The sequence below is a fragment of the Uloborus diversus genome, unplaced genomic scaffold, assembly GCF_026930045.1.
Source record: "Uloborus diversus isolate 005 unplaced genomic scaffold, Udiv.v.3.1 scaffold_13, whole genome shotgun sequence".
NCBI lineage: Eukaryota > Metazoa > Arthropoda > Arachnida > Araneae > Uloboridae > Uloborus > Uloborus diversus.
Genome location: NW_026557987.1, coordinates 8191074 through 8208735, shown reverse-complemented (window position 1 = coordinate 8208735; position 17662 = coordinate 8191074). Strand labels below are relative to the sequence as shown.

The 17662-nt window shown below is 37.8% G+C and overlaps 1 protein-coding gene across 1 annotated transcript in view; it reads left to right on the top strand.

The window, feature by feature from the left end:
• LOC129232674 (FERM and PDZ domain-containing protein 4-like) overlaps positions 1 to 17662 on the top strand; it is a 210467-nt gene that overhangs the window by 116385 nt on the left and 76420 nt on the right. The window contains exons 2-4 of the mRNA XM_054866807.1: positions 8363 to 8482; positions 11157 to 11317; positions 16379 to 16481. Coding sequence (XP_054722782.1) covers positions 8363 to 8482; positions 11157 to 11317; positions 16379 to 16481 — 384 coding nt within the window. The remainder of the gene's footprint in view (positions 1 to 8362; positions 8483 to 11156; positions 11318 to 16378; positions 16482 to 17662) is intronic.

Sequence of the window (17662 nt, the reverse complement as noted above, 5' to 3'; positions counted from 1 at the left end):
GGAATGTATTGGGTACGCTGCCAAGCGTAAACATTTGGCATTTAAGAGCTGAACGGAGCCCCTAATAAAAATGTATTTTAAGCGAAGAGAGAGAGGTTTAGAGATGTCGAAGAGTGTGTGCGTCGAAATGGCACGAAATTTTAAACAAAAAACAACTTAATCGTCATTATCTCAAATACTGTTAGTTTTTTTTTTTTTTTTTTTTTAGCAGTCACGATTGCTTTTTGCTTTTATTTGACTGTTTTGGCGTGCTATCATTTTATTTTCCCGCCAGCATCACCGTCGACCGGCTCCTCACGATGCCGCTCCTCTAGCGAAAGCCGTCCCCAGGTTGCATCCATGTCCTACACACACCCGCATACATACACAACTACACACACACAGCACTGCACATACACATGCACACATACAGACACCTACACATACACACACACAAAAACATACACACAACTACTCACACATTCATGCCTGCACACAGACACAAACACATATGCCTACACACACATACCCCCCACACACACATTCATACACACAACTACACACACACTTATGCCAGCACACAGACACAAACACACATGCCTACACACACATACACATAGCCCGTACACACAAACACCCCCCCCCCCACACACACAAACACACACGCCTACATACGCACACTCGTGATTGCGAAAAACATAATTTGAATTCAAGTTGTCAAAATTCAAATTAGTTTTTCTTTTTTTTTTCTTTTTTGAATTTGCATTTCAAGAGTTAGATCATGTTAAGTCATTTCAATTAACTGTTCGAGAGCATAATTAACGGGTCGTTTGACTATTAACATCATTGGCGAGTCCATTTCCACGCGTAACGGGTGCAGAGAAACCTATGGATGTAAACGAACTAAACATCGCTTCAACACAACAGAACGAAGTTTATTTCACTGTCATAAAATGACTGTTAAATACTGTTGTTAATCACTGTTCAAAACGACGTTTTCTTGATAAAGAAATGTGTTAAACATCGCTATCAAGGATTATCTGTAAATCCAGTTTGTATACTCATTTTTCAAGAATAAAATTCAACAAGAGTATTCGTTTTTTAAATGTTAAAAATTGTAGCCGAAGGTTTAGTTAAAAAAAAATCAAACAACGATTGATATAGAAATAAAACTTCTTTTTCCCCAGAATGGAAAGTATATTGATATTTCTCTGACGAATAATGATCTACAGAACGTTGCCGCGATCGACTAAAAATGAGATCGAACGGTCGTTCAAGATCGATGGATAGCTGACCGCCGAAATACACGATTCATTTAGTCTACAAAAACTAACCATTAAATATGCACACCACGCATCATTTGAGCGTAAAAGAAGTATTTAAGCATAAATAAGCTAAAAGTTTCCGTAAAACTTCTCCAATTCTTTTTTCTTTTTTTTTTTTCAGTTGTCTCCTCGGTTGCGGGGTGTGATATAAGATATACCATTAAAACCTGTATGCATATGTCTGTGTGTCTGTAACCCTATCTCCTCCAGACTAGCAATGTCTACCAAATCAAAACTGGTACCGTTAGATGCAGGACATCCAGGGAAAGCCATTCCGCCCCGTCTCACACTCCGTGGTCTCACCCCTCTAAAACTTAAGGGACCGGAGATATAAATTGCTAAAAGCAGTCTAGAGGACATCCAGGGGAAATAGCATTAAAATCATCAATTATCTTTCGCCGCAGGTGGCATACGGGGGTGGGCAAGCAAAACGAACAGGGGGCGGAGCCCACTTTGCGTAAAATATTAAAAATGTAAAAATATATGTGTTAAACTAGAATAATATAACATAATTTTTTGTAAAATGAGCGTCATTTTAAATTGATATATGGACATGGAAGCGCGTTTGAGGCACTTAAAACAAATTTTGTTACACCCAGGTGTCTTTTTTAGCTCATCAAAGAATATAAACTGAATATACTGGTATAAAGCCGCGATTCTGAGAAACGAAACAAAAACAAATAAAATATTTACCTTTAATCAGCGTGTACATTATAATAACTCTAAAATTGCACAAACAGCAATGAGTATTTCAGGCACATGTTTCGGCGTAACAAAGAACCCGTTTTTCAATGGCAAAAAAAAGGAAAAAGAAAGAGGTTAATAGTTTATTGCAGAAACTAATTTGGCCATCGATTGTTTGTTGCACAAACCAGGGCAACGGAGTCGGAAGGAAAATGACGCTCCAACTCCGACTCCGGGAATTTTAGAGCCTCCTGGGGTTCAGGATCATATATCCGGGGCTCTGATACACTGTAAAAAAAAACTGTAAATTTTGAAGAAGTTATCCGTACTTTTTACAGAAAAAAACTGTTCGTAATAAAATACAGGATTTTTCTGTTTTTATGAATCTGTAACCGGTTATACTTTGTTTTTCTTCGCATCTTCGAAATTTCGCCCGCGTGTTTGGATTTTGGTTCTCGTGCTCGAGTTTTTGATCTTATGTTTATTTAAAGCGAGTAAGTCTTAAATCGTTTGCAACTTCCATTTCATTGCATTCTAATCAATATTTTATTATTATGTTTTTTTGTCATCTGTTACAGAGGCATATTTGGAAATTTACCTTTGTATACATGTATTTCGTAGCAGTATAGTAAATATTGAAATGGATTTATGAAAGTATAGTTTCATTTTTTCAATCTTCATAAAATAATAAATCAGCTTGAATAAATAATAAAAGTACGGAAGATTTCTGTAAAATAAACGGAAGAAAACTGGCGTCCTGGCTGACAGTTTTTTTCCGTAAATTTTACGGATTTTTTTTACAGTGTAACCGACTTTGACTCAGCGGGAGATAAAAGGGTTGCCCCTCCTCCATTAACAGTCGAAAATACTATCCTTCCATCACGATTAAAATGTGACCAGAATGTATTAATGGCATACATGATGGATAGGTGTGGAATATCATACAAATATGTAACTCTACATGTTGTGTCTCAATACTTTTTGAATAAAATGTATGTGCTTGCCGTAATATTTTTATTATTAATTATTTAAGTAAATATTTGAAATAACTAGAATGTCGCCCGCCATGGTATGACGAGTGAAAATTTGCTTCTACATTTGAACGAAGCCATTGTCTCTTTGGTGATATTTTGGTAGTTTGAAATTTTAACCCTCATGGATGAACATTTTTTTTCGTTTCTCCATCCTCCTGAAATGATACAGCCTTGTCAGTGAAACAGTTTAAGTGACCGGATCGAGTTCAGCCTCGTCACAATCAAGCCTTTTCCTGCATGTTAAACTCTACCAAATCCTATTATTAAATATTCATGCCGTGGCGCGAGTTTTATATTTGAAACACGCGGTTTGCTAGATCATTGGCTATTATTTATATGAGGATTATCTCTTTATATTAAACTAGCATTCCCGTACCCGGCATTGCTCGGGTAATGGAATTAGCAGGGGTTAACAGTGCTTGGTGCACCTAGTTTCGAAAATCCCCTATAATAATTGCTTATTACCTATAACTTTTTCTAATTTGGGGAGGATCCCGGGGCCCCTGGACTCCTTACATATATGCCCTTGTCCTTAACCGATCTTTAACTGTTAATGACGATCCTTTTAAAGTATTGATTATCTTTGCAAACACAGGCCATCCACATTTTATTGATATACCTATGTTTAAGCAAAAACTTCTTTGTACACAACATTTTTAGTTTTTTTTCTGGTGCTAAAATTATTAAGCTGCTTGATGAACTGACTTTGGAGCAAGCTACATAACATTGGTCGTGTGAAAAAAAGTCTTCTCTTAAATCGATCCCTGCTACTTTTAATGTCTGTCCTTGTGACTTATTAATGGTTATTGCTAAGCAAACTTTAACAGGAAACTGCACTCTTCTAAATTCAAAAGGATAGTCCGCCTGTGATGATGTTCTTAAAAACTTCGTTTCTAGTTTTGAAAAAATGAAAGCAAAAGACAGAAACATTATGATTTGACTTGAGAAAAGCCTCGAAGAATCACGTGAGAAACAAAAACAATATCAAATTTATAGTTCGCTATCGACCAAAAGTTGAGATGAAGTATTGAATAATGATTTGAGTGGAGGAAAGCCTTCGAAAATAAGGGATTTGAATTTCAATGACAGGTTTTAATTTAGCAGAAATTAATGGGTTTTAATTAATTTCTCCCGAACTAATTGAGATTTCGAAAATTCCTTTCTTAGTGGTTACTTTCGTAATCATGCGGACATGCCTGCCAAATTTCAAGTCTGAAGCTTCAGTGGTTTTGGCTGTGCGTTGATATATGTATATATATATGTTATCTCAGAAAAATGTTCAAAGAAATTCTGGAAGGAAATCTGTGGCGGGCGTGCGTCCGGGAGACCCCATAGCACCTACAGCCTTGAAATTTTGCACAAAATGATTCCGTGCCCTGGGGGTTTGCACCTGGGGTTTTGTTTTTTAAATTTCGAATTAGTTGTTTTGTAATTGATTTTTTTAAGCTCAAATTTCGCATTATTGCCTATTAAAAGTGTGAAAAATGACTTGCACGGATTAATATTATATATCGTTGGAAAGGGTAGAATTTTCCGCGTTCCACGCAATTTGTTTCAATGCACTAACTTAAATACGGCGGGAATACTTTGCGTTTTTAGCTCATTTTTTTAAAGCTTAGCTAAAATTTAGGTACTACTTTCTTCATTAAATCTATCAGTAAAAAGCAAAGGAATTGTCCTACAGTTTTCTTTTTGACACCACTGTAAAGAGCGGCTTTATTTTTTACTCCAGATCTAACTCGACCTATGGTCGAAAAACTGAGCTTCTATCTTCAAAGGGAAAAAAAGTTACAAGCCGTTAAAAATCAAGTTCGAATAATTTCATCTCCATTAAAATTACTACTGTTTTATTTGGCGTTGCCATCGTTACGTCTTTTCGATTCGCTTGTTTCTTTTTCCTTATTCACAAACTTTAAGGGTTTCGATTTTAACGGAAAATATTAGGCTCAACTCAATTCAATCCCCGAGCTAAAGAGCAAAATACATTATTAGAGACCACGAACATGAAAGCGACTTTTCAAACGTACAAAACTGCAGTTTTTCAATGCTCATGAGCCCCTTAGCCCCTACGGCTCTGCTAGTTGGTACAAGTTATTTTGAAACCCGGGGAAGAACTGCTTTTGATCCAAAGGGAGCTCATAATACGTTTTCAATCTGTTTCTTTCTAATGGACGATTTAAATCTTTGCGAATCAATTAAGATTGCGAAGCAATCTTCGGGGGTTGGTGAACGTCAGCGAGCAGGGAGCAGAGCCCCCTACTGTAAGTAAATACAGGGCTGATAACCGCCCTGTATTTATTTTATTACCAGGCCCGCCTACTAGGCCTGGGCCTGGGGCCCCCCTCTCTTATGGCGCCAAATTACTTAAAGAATTATGCACAGCGTTACAACTATACAAGAAATGCACACATTTTTAAAATAATGAGTTGTCAATTGAAAAAGAAAAAAATTTCGTCAGTCAGAATTTTTATTCACTTTGACAGGGGCAAATTTACCATGCCATTATTAAGAGAGGCCCCAAAGGAGATTCATAAATGCACATGATAAATGATTCACATCATTCTGTGATAGGAAAAGGGGGGTTCCAAAAATGTATTCTGACGGGGCCCCCAAACCTGTAAATCAATCACTGCATTCCGCTATAGAGCTTTCAGGGGCCCTCCAAACTATTGTGGGCCTAGGGTTTCACTTTTAGTTAGTCGGGCCCTGAGTAAATATTTGAAACTAGTGATACCCTCACGGCTTTGCCCGTAATAGAAAAATCAAAAGGTCTTTTAGTTCGCCTGTATATTAACAAATAATGTATGGTGAATTCTCTCGCCAGTTGGCTTGTACCCATCTTACGGTTCCACATTATGATCATTTCGTATCTCGCCAATCGGCTTGTGCCCATGTTACGGTTCCACGTTATGGTCATTTCGTAATTTACTCGTCCATCTTATGGTATTTTTTGTTCTTAAAATTGGAATAGAAAAAGAACCACATCGAATTTCCGAAATATCGCTTCGAGGTGCACACCCCCATGCTACAAACTAACTTTGTACCAAATTTCATGAAAATCGTCCGAACGGTCTAGGCGCTATGCGCGTCACAGACATCCAGACATCCTCCGGACAGAGAGACTTTCAGCTTTATTATTAGTAAAGATATTACTTCGTTTCTTTGCTTCTGAAATGAATAAACAAAGTTTATGTCCTACTAGGCGCCTTATTTCTGGTTCATTTAGCACTTTTTATGGACACCCTAAGAGTTTCAGAAATTCTGAACGTTCTGTGCACTGACGAATTGTTCCTCTAGTGCTCTGACCAATTATCTTTGCTCTGACAGCCCCCAGAAAAATCAAAAGGTCTATTTTATCCCCGCGTTCGAAGCAGCATAGAGAGAAAAAAAAATGCTGTTAGAGAGACAAGAGTGGAGTAAGTGCCAAGAAAAGCAAACGGTTCTGTCACAGCAATTTAGGAAGAGGGTTTTATTGGTCAAGATGGAGAATCGTTTGTGGGCGGGGTGCTCGGGAGCACAAAGCACCCCATTCACCCGCGTTCGAAGAACGGTTCTTTTTTTAAGACATTCTGCAGATGCAGACGAATTTCTTGAAAGCAACAGGTCTTGCAAATGATCTTCTGCTGCATTTTCCGGGCTAGAAATTCGCATGAGGAGGCAGATATACATGGGGGGGGGGGGATGAGATGATTTTATCTCATTAGATGACTTCAAGTACTTGAAGGAGAATTAGAAATCACAGTCGTGGGAAGCGTCTGACAAACTACGCTCAGAAACAGAAGAAGATAATTAAAAAAAAAATAATTAAAAAAAAAAAAAATTTCCTCCAGTGCTTGAGCGAAAAAAAAAAAAAAATGAAAAAACCTTTCGTTAACAATTTAGGCATTCGGTGTTGATGAGGTGTAACGTTTTAATTTGATCAGAAATACTCAGGGGCGCTCCGATCCCACTTACAATCCGGGTAAAATTAAGTATGCGGAAAACCTGGGACCTGAAGAACGTGAAATGCGGGAAAAACGTAAATCCCACCAAAAACATTCTGTAAAAAACTAGCCAAGTCTCGATGGAGCTGCTTGTTTATCTCTAAAAAGTAAGGAAATCTAGACAAAGTCAGTCGTGACAAGTCTAAGGTTCCTTACTGCGATTTCTTTATTATTATAGTTATTGTTGTGTGACTTGGCCGTTAAACATTCTTTATACGTTAGTGGGTACAAGTCAATTTTGTTTATACGTTTTCCAAGTAGCAATTTTCCATCGTCAATGGGTAGCGGTTCTGGCGACAGATTGGTGCAATGGTGTCATGGAGCACCTGGTTTTGTACCCTTGTGTACCATTTAACGGCCAAGTCACACAACATTAACTATAATAATAAAGAAATCGCAGTAAGGAACCTTAGACTTGTCACGACTTTGTCTAGATTTCCTTACTTTTTAGAGATTAACAAGCAGCTTCATCGAGACTTGGCTAGTTTTTTACAGAATGTTTTTTGGTGGGATTTCACTTCTTTTTGTAGAAACATTTAATTTGTGTAATGTTCGCGTACACTAAAGTTGGGCCAGATTAAATTAGAAGATGTGTCCCACTACGCTGGACTTTTGCAATGACAGTCGATTTTTTTTATGTACCAATAGTAGAAGGGGACATTACCATATCTCTAATACAGCTGAGACCAGCTGAGGGTTCTTCATTAGATACTTCAGACTTTCGATTTTTGACATCAAATGAAGCGGCTCACCAAGTTGAATATTTTTTGTAAAGGCTGTATGTCGATCTCTAATAGTATGGTTGTGCTCTCGTGTTTGCTAATAAGGTCACTCCAAATCTTCGATTAGCCTAGTTTTTATAGTTTTTCCTTTATGTGGCCATTAAACCCTAACTCTGTACCAAATTTCACCTCTCTGAGCTTATGGGAAGTACTAGTTCTATTTTGATGATCGTGAGTGAGTGAGTGTCGTAAATGCGAAACTTTGCTTTCACTTAACTTCGGAACTAAATGACCTACAGACTTGAAATTTCGGATTTTAAGTATGTGATTATAGCTTACTGGATGACGAAAATTTCTGCGTTCTGCTCTCATCCAGAGGTTCTCAAATAGGGGGCTGAAAATGCGGCGAAATGGTTCCAGTAAAGGATGGTACGGCAGTGTTTGCTTCGAGCTCGACTTGGCGGGGGCACTGCCGTGCCCCCAGATTCGGGGTTTCTGTGTATGTAGTAAAAGATGCTTCGTATGCTTTGCTTTTGACAGTTTTTAGAAGTTTACTGTGATATATATACTGTTGCTCTCACTGTATTTCTTCAGCAACTAATCCTTTAATGACCTGGTGTTTTTTTTTCTTCCAGCCATGAGACGAGGATCTCTTCGTGGCTGCCGCCCGTGGAATCCTGGGATTCCGGAGGGTCCCAACTCCCCTTTGGGTGGGAGGAGGCATTGGACAAGGACGGAAAGACCTACTACATCAAGTACGTTACTCAAGTATTAGTTTACTTATATACTGTAGTTTGGTACAGCGCCGTGTCCAAGGGGAGGGTTTTAGGGGTTAAACCCTTCCCTAGGGTGAAAAAATAAGCAAAATGAAGAAAATGTATATTTGACTTAAATTTACTTTAATCAGAAAGTTTGCGTTCAGCGTTTTTATTCTATTTTAATTTTCTCTCTGAAGTTTTTTGCGATTTACAACTGCTAAAGCCTTACAAACTGATGTAATATTTCGGAAAAAGTATGGCGGACGAACCGCTGAATGATCTACCAATGCAAAGAAAGAATATTGCTTATTGTAAGGAGCTTATGGTGAATTTGGCATACGTTACATCTATGAAGATGCATTAGTGATTGTGCTTGGCTATGTAATTTGCATCTGCAAAGAGCTCTTTCTTGTTTAGTTTATTAAGCATTGTTTCAGAACATGACAACCTGATATACATTCTACATCATAAAAGAATTTGTGAAGAGTTTTTAATACTCATTGCAATATACTACATAGTAAACAGATTTAATGAAAAAGAAGCAAGCAAAGTTTGATTAAAGCGAATCTGTGAAACGAAGGAATACTTTGGTAACTTGTACAGCTAGAGGTATCCTTCAAGAATACAGCAGTCCTTACATGTGAATAAACGCCATACTAGGATCGGCAATTTGTCGTAAAACTAAAAGCTGTAAGGGGGTGGAATTCTCCCCCCTACTGGTAAGATTAAAACCCCTCTCTTTATGAAAATCTGGACACGGACCTGGTTTGGTTAGTTTAGTTGTGTATGGCATGATTCTTACAAGACAACTAACCACTAGACGAGGTGACCGCCTTGCCTAGTGGTCAGAGAAGTCTGACTGCGCATGGGAAGGTTCTGGGTTCGAATCTGGGCTCCGGTATGGATGTACTCTCTCCTGTCCTTGTCCTTTGTGTGAATGTGTTGTTGTGTCTATCCTAATGGCGTGTGTGTCCTGTGGAAATCGGACTTTGCTCCAAATGACGTTACAGTTGAAAAGGGATGCAGCGTACCCCAAACTGCCAGCATAGCTGGAACAGGACAACAACAACTAAACTTGTCATGTTCTTTCAAGGCTTTCGGCCACAAGATTTTATTTTTGCTTACATTATTTCAGAATACAGTTTAACGGTTAAACGCTAGTTGAAGGTAGCTATAATTATTAAAACTATGTATTTCGTTTTTAAAATCATATAAATTGGATCATTCCGAACGTATGATACTTTTTCATTTGATCCGCTAAGAAGTATGCTTTTCCCTAATATTACAGTTTTTGTTTGACAGTATGCTTAGTTTAATATTACATTTGCGTACTTTTCTCATTGCGTTAGTTTGTTAGTTGTGCTATGTATTATGACTTAAAGTTTAATACCTGATTTATTATCGGTCATTTGGTAACATATTTACTGTCTGACCTCGGATTGTATGGAAAGTCAAACATCCGTTTTATAGCCGAAATGAACGAATCTATTATTTTTTAGCGATGCCAGCTTTTGCAGAAGCAGAGCCTCATTCAAATGAGCGGAATGCCGGTGTCAAATCTTTATTTTTCCCTGTCATTCAGATAGATTTGTCTTATCTGTGCGTTTGAAAATTCCATACAATCCGTGGGTGGACAGTAGCTCATTTTACTTCAACTTGCAAAAAGTAGTTAATTTACTAAATAAGATAAAATTTTGAACTTAATTCAAATGCATAACTTTTCGAACATAGAAAAGCAACTATAGGATAGAGAATTAAAGGAACTTCAAGTCGAATGCAGTGTTAGCAAAGTTTCTAATTTGAGAAAAGGCAGATTAGTATTTAAATTTCTGAACTACACATCTAATACTTTTTTTCAGTGCATTTTTTTTTTTTTTGTTGTAATTCGAAACATCGATTTTGTTAACAGTGTAGTTCGTGATTTCCATAGACTAATAATAAGAATAGACCGAGCTATGGCAACCCTTTTGCTGCTCATAAACCAAACCATGTGACTGGTGAATATCCTAGCAACAGTGGGCGTCGATCGTAGCAGACGATCAACGCCCGCGAGAAGTAAAATAAATAGAATTGATGGAACACGGAAAAATGATCTTTTATGGAGTCCGATTTGTAAATTTTTTATTCTAAGTTGTGAATATTTTGTTAATATAGTGAGTTTTTCGTTTAGATAGTATTGTGCATTTTCTTTAGTCAATTTCAATAAGAAATTGACAAAAGAAATTGACTAAAGCGCCCAAAGAGAATCGGCAAACGACAATTCAATTTCAATTTAAGATACCGATTATTAAATTTTTGCGTTAACGCAAAACGTTTACGCCATTACGTTCACGCCAACGCTGACGTAGCAGTTCCAAATGAAAAAAATGTTACTGAAAACTGTGATCAAAAACTAATGACTAACGTCAAAATAATGCATAACTAAAAGAAAAACACTTCAATCTCTGCACCTGAAAGAAAAAATGATAATGAAAACACATTCCGTCTTAAAATACATGTCGAGTGCCGAATTATAGATAATGTGGCCATCTAGCAACCATGCCGCCAAAGTTTTCGCCAAGCCTCCCACCAGTCACATGATATATCCATGAACCCACTTTTTCATCAGCAAGTCTGGGAAAGCTCGGTCTACTCTTATTATTAGTCTCTGGTGACTTCTCTTTTTTTGCAGCCACACGTGCAAGACGACGAGCTACGAGCGTCCCAGCGTGGGCGAGGACGAGGGCCAGCCCCCGCAGCCCCGCCTGGTGCAGCTGATCCGGGACCCGCAGATGGGATTCGGGTTCGTGGCCGGATCCGAGAAGCCGGTCATCGTCCGGTTCGTCACGGAAGGTGAGTCTCGCCACACGAGGTCCGAGGCCGGTGGGAAAATGAGCGTTGAAAATAAATGTCACTTTTTTAAGGCCGAGTGCAAATGTTTTTCAGCTGAAGAGCTGAAAAAAGAAAAAAGCATTAACAAAATGCTAAATTGTCCAAAGTCAACGAATACGTTCACATATCTTTCAACATACGTCGTTGTGTTTCATCAACTAAATTCCGAATCCTGAGATTGCAGTTTCGCCCCTTTTTATTGGCTCATCAGTGTAGAATGATCAGTAACCGAGCTTGATGGTTCGCTCATTGAAATTGAGATTACGTACAAACCGGTATCTGAGATAAGTTTAGCACACAAGCGAGAGTCAGTGTTTTTTTCTTTTTTTTTAAATTTCTTACTAGTGGCACGCGCACGGCTTTGCCCTTAGTAGAAAATTAAAAGGTCTTTTTGGTTCGCCTGTATATTTACAAATAATGTAAGACGAATTTCTCGCCCATTGGCTTGTCCATGTTACGATTCCACGTTGTGATAACTTGGTCATTGACTCGTCCATCTTATGATAATTTTGCTCGGGAAAATGTTCCTAAAATTGGAATAGAAAAAGAACAAAATTGAATTTTCGAAACATCGCTTCGAGGTGCACACCCCCCGTGCTACGAACTAATTGTGTGCCAAATTTCATGGAAATCGGCCCGACGGTCTAGGCGCTATGCGCGTCACAGACATCCAGACATCCTCCGGACATCCAAACAGAGAGACTTTCAGCTTTATCTTTATCTTTACTAATAATAAAGCAGTAAGTCTCTCTGTCCGGAGGATGTCTGGAGGATGTCTGTAGGATGTCCGTAGGATGTCTGTGACGCGCATAGCGCTTAAACCGTTCGGCCGATTTTCATGAAATTCGGCACAAAGTTAGTATGTAGCATGGGGGTGTGCACCTCGAAGCGATTTTTCGAAAATTCGATGTGGTTCTTTTTTTATTCCAATTTTAAGAAAAAAAGTATCATAAATTACGAAATCATCGTAACGTGGAACCGTAACATGGGCACAAGCCAATTGGCGAGATACGAAATTATCATAACGTGGAACCGTAATGTCGGTACAAGCCAACTGGCGAGAAAATTCACTATACATGATTTGTAAATATACAGGCGAACCAAAAGACCTTTTGATTTTTCTATTGCGGGCGAAGCCGTGCGGGTATCACTAGTTACTAATAAAGCTGAAAGTCTCTCTGTCCGGAGGATGTCTGGATGTCTGTAGGATATCTGTAGGATGTCTGTAGGATATCTGTGACGCGCATAGCGCCTAGACCGTTCGGCCGATTTTCATGAAATTTGGCGCAAAGTTAGTATGTAGCATGGGGGTGTGCACCTCGAAGCGATGTTTCGAAAATTCGATTTTGTTCTTTTTCTATTCCAATTTAAAAAAAAAATATCATAAGATGGACGAGTAAATTACGAAATTATCATAACGTGGAACCGTAACATGGGCACAAGCCAATTGGCGAGATACGAACACATCATAACGTGGAACTGTTACGTGGGCACAAGCCAATTGGCGAGAAAATTCACTACACATCATTTGTAAATATACAGGCGAACCAAAAGACCTTTTAGTTTGCTATTACGGGCGAAGCCGTGTGGGTACCACTAGTTATTAGTAAAAAGGAACTAGGAAATCGCCCGTCCAGGTATGACGGGTGAAAATGTCTTCTCCATTGGAACGAAGCCATTGCCTGTTCGGTGATAGTTCGATACTTGAAATTTTAACTCTAATTCCAGTGGATGAACCTTTAACTCCAGTAGGTGGTGTTCATTGTTGATCATTTTATCGTTTTTTCAATTCCCCTGAAAGGACACAGTCTTACCAGTAAAACAGTCAAGTGACCGGCTCCAGTTCAGCCTCGTCACAATAAAACCTTACCCTGCACGTTAAACATCACCAAAACATAGTATCAAATGAGCCGCTCAGAAGCCAATGCGGTTAAGTCCAAATCACAAAATTTGAGAAAATTAATGTTTTTTGATACATTAGTTTTTAAAATTCTTGGTGTATTAATTTAATTAGAAAAGTGTATAAAATCTTTTCTCGAAATGAAAACTCTGCAAAAAAACAAGATATGTTCAGGATGTGTAAATAAAAACGTAAGTATTTATTGAAATAATGACAGCATCTTAAAAATTTTAGGACTTATACCATTTGGCAGATGAAAAATATAAGAAATTTATATAAAAATAATAAAATAACATTTATTGTCATAAGTTTTATGTTTATTCATCATAACAAACACCATCTTCTTACGAGTTATTTAAATGTAAGTCTTGATCTCCATGTGTTGTCCATAATGTCCTGTAAAAGTTGTGTTTAATTGGAGGTGTATACTTTAATAAACGTATGATGTCTTTTTTTGTTTCTCTTGAAATTGTTCTGAATATAGGTTGAGTTATATTTTTTAAATTCACTGGCCACCTATTTTTTCTTTTTTTTTTTTAATATTAATTACATGAAAGGTATCATCCTAGTCAAAATTATGTTTGAACTTAATGCTGCTTGGGTTTGACCTTTCCAATTTTATGCATCTCATATTAAACCAATTAATTGACTGTTAGTCCACTTATTGATTTTTTTCTGTTGGTAACAGCTTCTTCCAATGGTTTTGTGGAAAGAAATTCTTGTGGATTCTGTCCTGGTACAATTTGCTCTTCATTACATTGTTCGACATACAGGTTATACATTTCTGCAATAGAAAGATCTGAATTCAAGTATCTGCCACTGGGATTATGACTTCTTGTACAATGAATTTCTTGTTTTTCAGTATTGCCAACAAATATCGAAGGAAGAAAAATAATTTAATTTTTATTTCAAAGTTTATGTAAAAAAATATTGATAAAAGGTGGACTTATTCACAATGGCTTCTGAAATTATTATACAATATGTTCAGAAGCTATTAAAAAAGTGCTGTATAACCTTGAAAAAAATAACCAACGATTAAATCCTTTAATAACTAAAAAGATTGATATTTATTTCGTCAAAATTTCCAAAAATCAGAAAATATCCAAAAATGGACTTAACCGCATTGGCTTCTGAGCGGCTCAAATGATCATGCTGTAGCGCGAGTTTTAGTGTTGGAACACGCGAGTTACTCGATCATCGGCTATTATATATATGAGGATTGTTTAGCCACTACCTGACTAACATGCGTCCGTTGTTTGATTTGCATGCGTTCATTTTAAACGACGCATCGACAAGTTTTGTTTAGAAATTTCTGACATTCTGTCATTTTGACTGTAAGTTTTTGTCTTCAAGGGTGACGAGGTTTGATTTGTGGTTGATGGTATTACTTATAAATCTTGCCTCATTGGCTGGTTTATTGGCTGCCTCATTTGCATCCATTCCCAACTTGCAGGTTGGCTTGAAACTTCACGTGTGCGAAAGCCCCTCACTTAAGCATCTTTGAACACCCCCCTCCCCTCTTACTCCCAAATGTTTGTGTGGCGAACCTGCTCGAACTGATTTATATGAGAACTCATGAATTTTCTTTCCAAAAATAAAAAGACTGCTCTCACAACGAAGTATAAATTCACACGATTTGCATGCTCGGGGCGTTCGATTGTTCGAATAGAGCACGCATGGAAAAGAATCGATCTCTTGCTCCTCACCTGACAGTTATTTATCCCCGAGCGTGTTTCTTCGAACCATAAACTTACTTTTCAAAACTTTATCAGTTGATTCGAATTTTGGTCTCCCGAACTGTCTACCAACACGAGGCATTCTATTTCTGGTTTCCTCTGACGAAAACATTCCCGTACCGCTATTTACTGCAGCTGACTTAGAAGCGCGTGTATGACTTTGATATTTCAAAACAAAATTTTACAATTTGCCTTTTTATCTTTCTGGTACAAGTTACAGTAAACAGAATCGGATTTTTCGTTTTGTTTGTACTCAGTAATTTAAAATTGAAACAAATCTACTGGTCTTATATGTTGCTGCCAAGCAAACTGAGCAAAAATTAAAGTGTGGATCTTATATATAGTATATCTTTTCTTTACTAATAATAAAGCTGTGGGGGTGTACACTTCGAAGCGATTTTTCGAAAATTCGATGTGGTTCATTTTGTATTGCAATTTTAAGAACAAAATTATCATAAGATGGACGAGTAAATGACGAAATGATCATAACGTGGAACCGTAACATGGGCACAACCCGATTGGTGAGAAAATTCACCATACATTATTTGTAAATATACAGGCGAACCAAAAGAAATTTTAATTTTTCTATTACGGGCAAAGCCGTGCGGGTACCACTAGTGCATATATAAAGAGCAAAGACATCGGGTGAAGTCAGAGACGGAATTTTAGAAAGAGAAATTAAAAAAAATATCGCCAAGTTGGCGACAAAACTTGGTGGCCAAAAGCTTGGCGATATATTGCCAAGTTTTTGACAAATTATGACACCACTTGAGTTAGCATTGAAATAACAATGATTTCCCCCCGAAAAGGTGTAAAAGACCCCATTTGGAACATCTGAAATCAACCAAAAGGGAAGGTACACAACTAGACCCCACTAGAAGTCTGCGTACCAAATTTCAACTTTCTAGGACATAACGTTTTTGAGTTATGTGAGATACATACGCACATACATACTTTCATACGGACGTCACGAGAAAACTCGTTGTACTTAACTCGGGGACCGCCAAAATAGATATTTCGGGTGTCTACGTTCCTAGGCATATATCCACGTGTGGTCGGGTCGGGAAAAAACAAACAAACCTCAACATTCATTCAGGGGTGAGCAAAACGGAAATGAAAGCCGATTTTTGAGTGAAAATTTTTTCGCGAATTTACTTCCTTTTTTGTAAAAGGAAGTAAAAAAGAAGACAAGGTTATAATTAAGTACCCCAACCACTAATTTTTAAAAAATGGAAGATATTTCCATTGGTAGTGAAACGGTTTACCGAGAAGGACCGCCACTCTCACGCCATTGGTTCGTTCTAATTTTTCAGCGACTTTGAAACATAAAGTTAGTTTTTGTTATGTTCGTCCGTCTTTGATGCGATTTTATTATTCATCCTGCAGGGGGTCCGAACGAACAGAAGCTGATGCCCGGTGACCAGATCCTGCAAATCAACGGGGAGGATGTTCGCAAATCGCCAAGGGAACGCGTCATCGAACTCATCAGGTATTTTTTCCTCTTCTTTCGCTTTAACTCCTCGGACTGAAATGGATTTTCAATCATCAAGTCGTAAGAGGTCGCAAGTCCAATCGCAGGATTTCTGACATGTCAGATGCGACGAGTCACAAATCTTGCGAAGTTCGGCACACGTGCGAGTTTTATCATCGTACTGTTAAAGTGTGAGCACGTTTGTCAACTGCGGAAGGTAACCAATAAAAAAGCTGATGTGCATCACAATTCACAAACCATAACGTCACCACTAAGGCATTCAATCCTAGAAATAACACTTAGATATCCTACTGTTGTTCTGATGCGACGATATGCTGTCATGAAGGTGAAGGCTCGGGTGATCAGGACCTGATTACCGCACCTTAGGGCCTCATCTCCCTGAGGGGGCCCCATATTTCTTAAAAACTTATGCATAGCAATAAAACTATACGAAGAATACACGTATTTTTAAAAACAATAACAATTTATAAATTTAAAAAAAAATTATAAATTGAAAAGAAAGTTCCTTACAAAAGAATTTTATTCTTTCTGCCAATAGCATATTTATCATGTCGCAATGACGAAGGGCCCCCACGACCATAGGGGCTTCCAATGCAGATTCAAAAATGCACATGAAAAATGCTAATAACAGAGTTCTGAAAAAGAGAAAGGGCCTCCCAAAATGCATTCTAACATGTAATCATACTTGTGAATCTTTAAGATGTACGGATCATAAGATCAAAATGAGTCACCTTCATCACTGTAAATATCTTCATCAAACACTCTTTCCTGTGATGTGAAATAAATTGTGTTTAAAAACAAAAGCCGAGTCTGTAGTTCATAGAGTATTTGTTTCACGCGTTTTGATGAATGACTGCTTACGAATAGGAAAAAACTAGCTAAGGCTTTTTAACGCCTTAGCTAGTTTTTTCCTATTCGCCTTTGTCGGCATGCTGAAGAAAATGAGTATGTGACGATAACATGACAAACTGTACTCGTCACTTACTAGTTCTAGGAAATAACCGACACTTCCATCTGAAATCATACTTATTTCCTTTCTTGGAAAGTTCGTATGGCCACTGTTACCAGAATATTATGGGGTCGCAAAGCTTTCGTAGTAGGTACTCACGGATTTTTCCTTTTACCGTTTTTGGAGAAGGTATTCGCAACTCCAACGAACTATAGAGGGGCACTGCAGT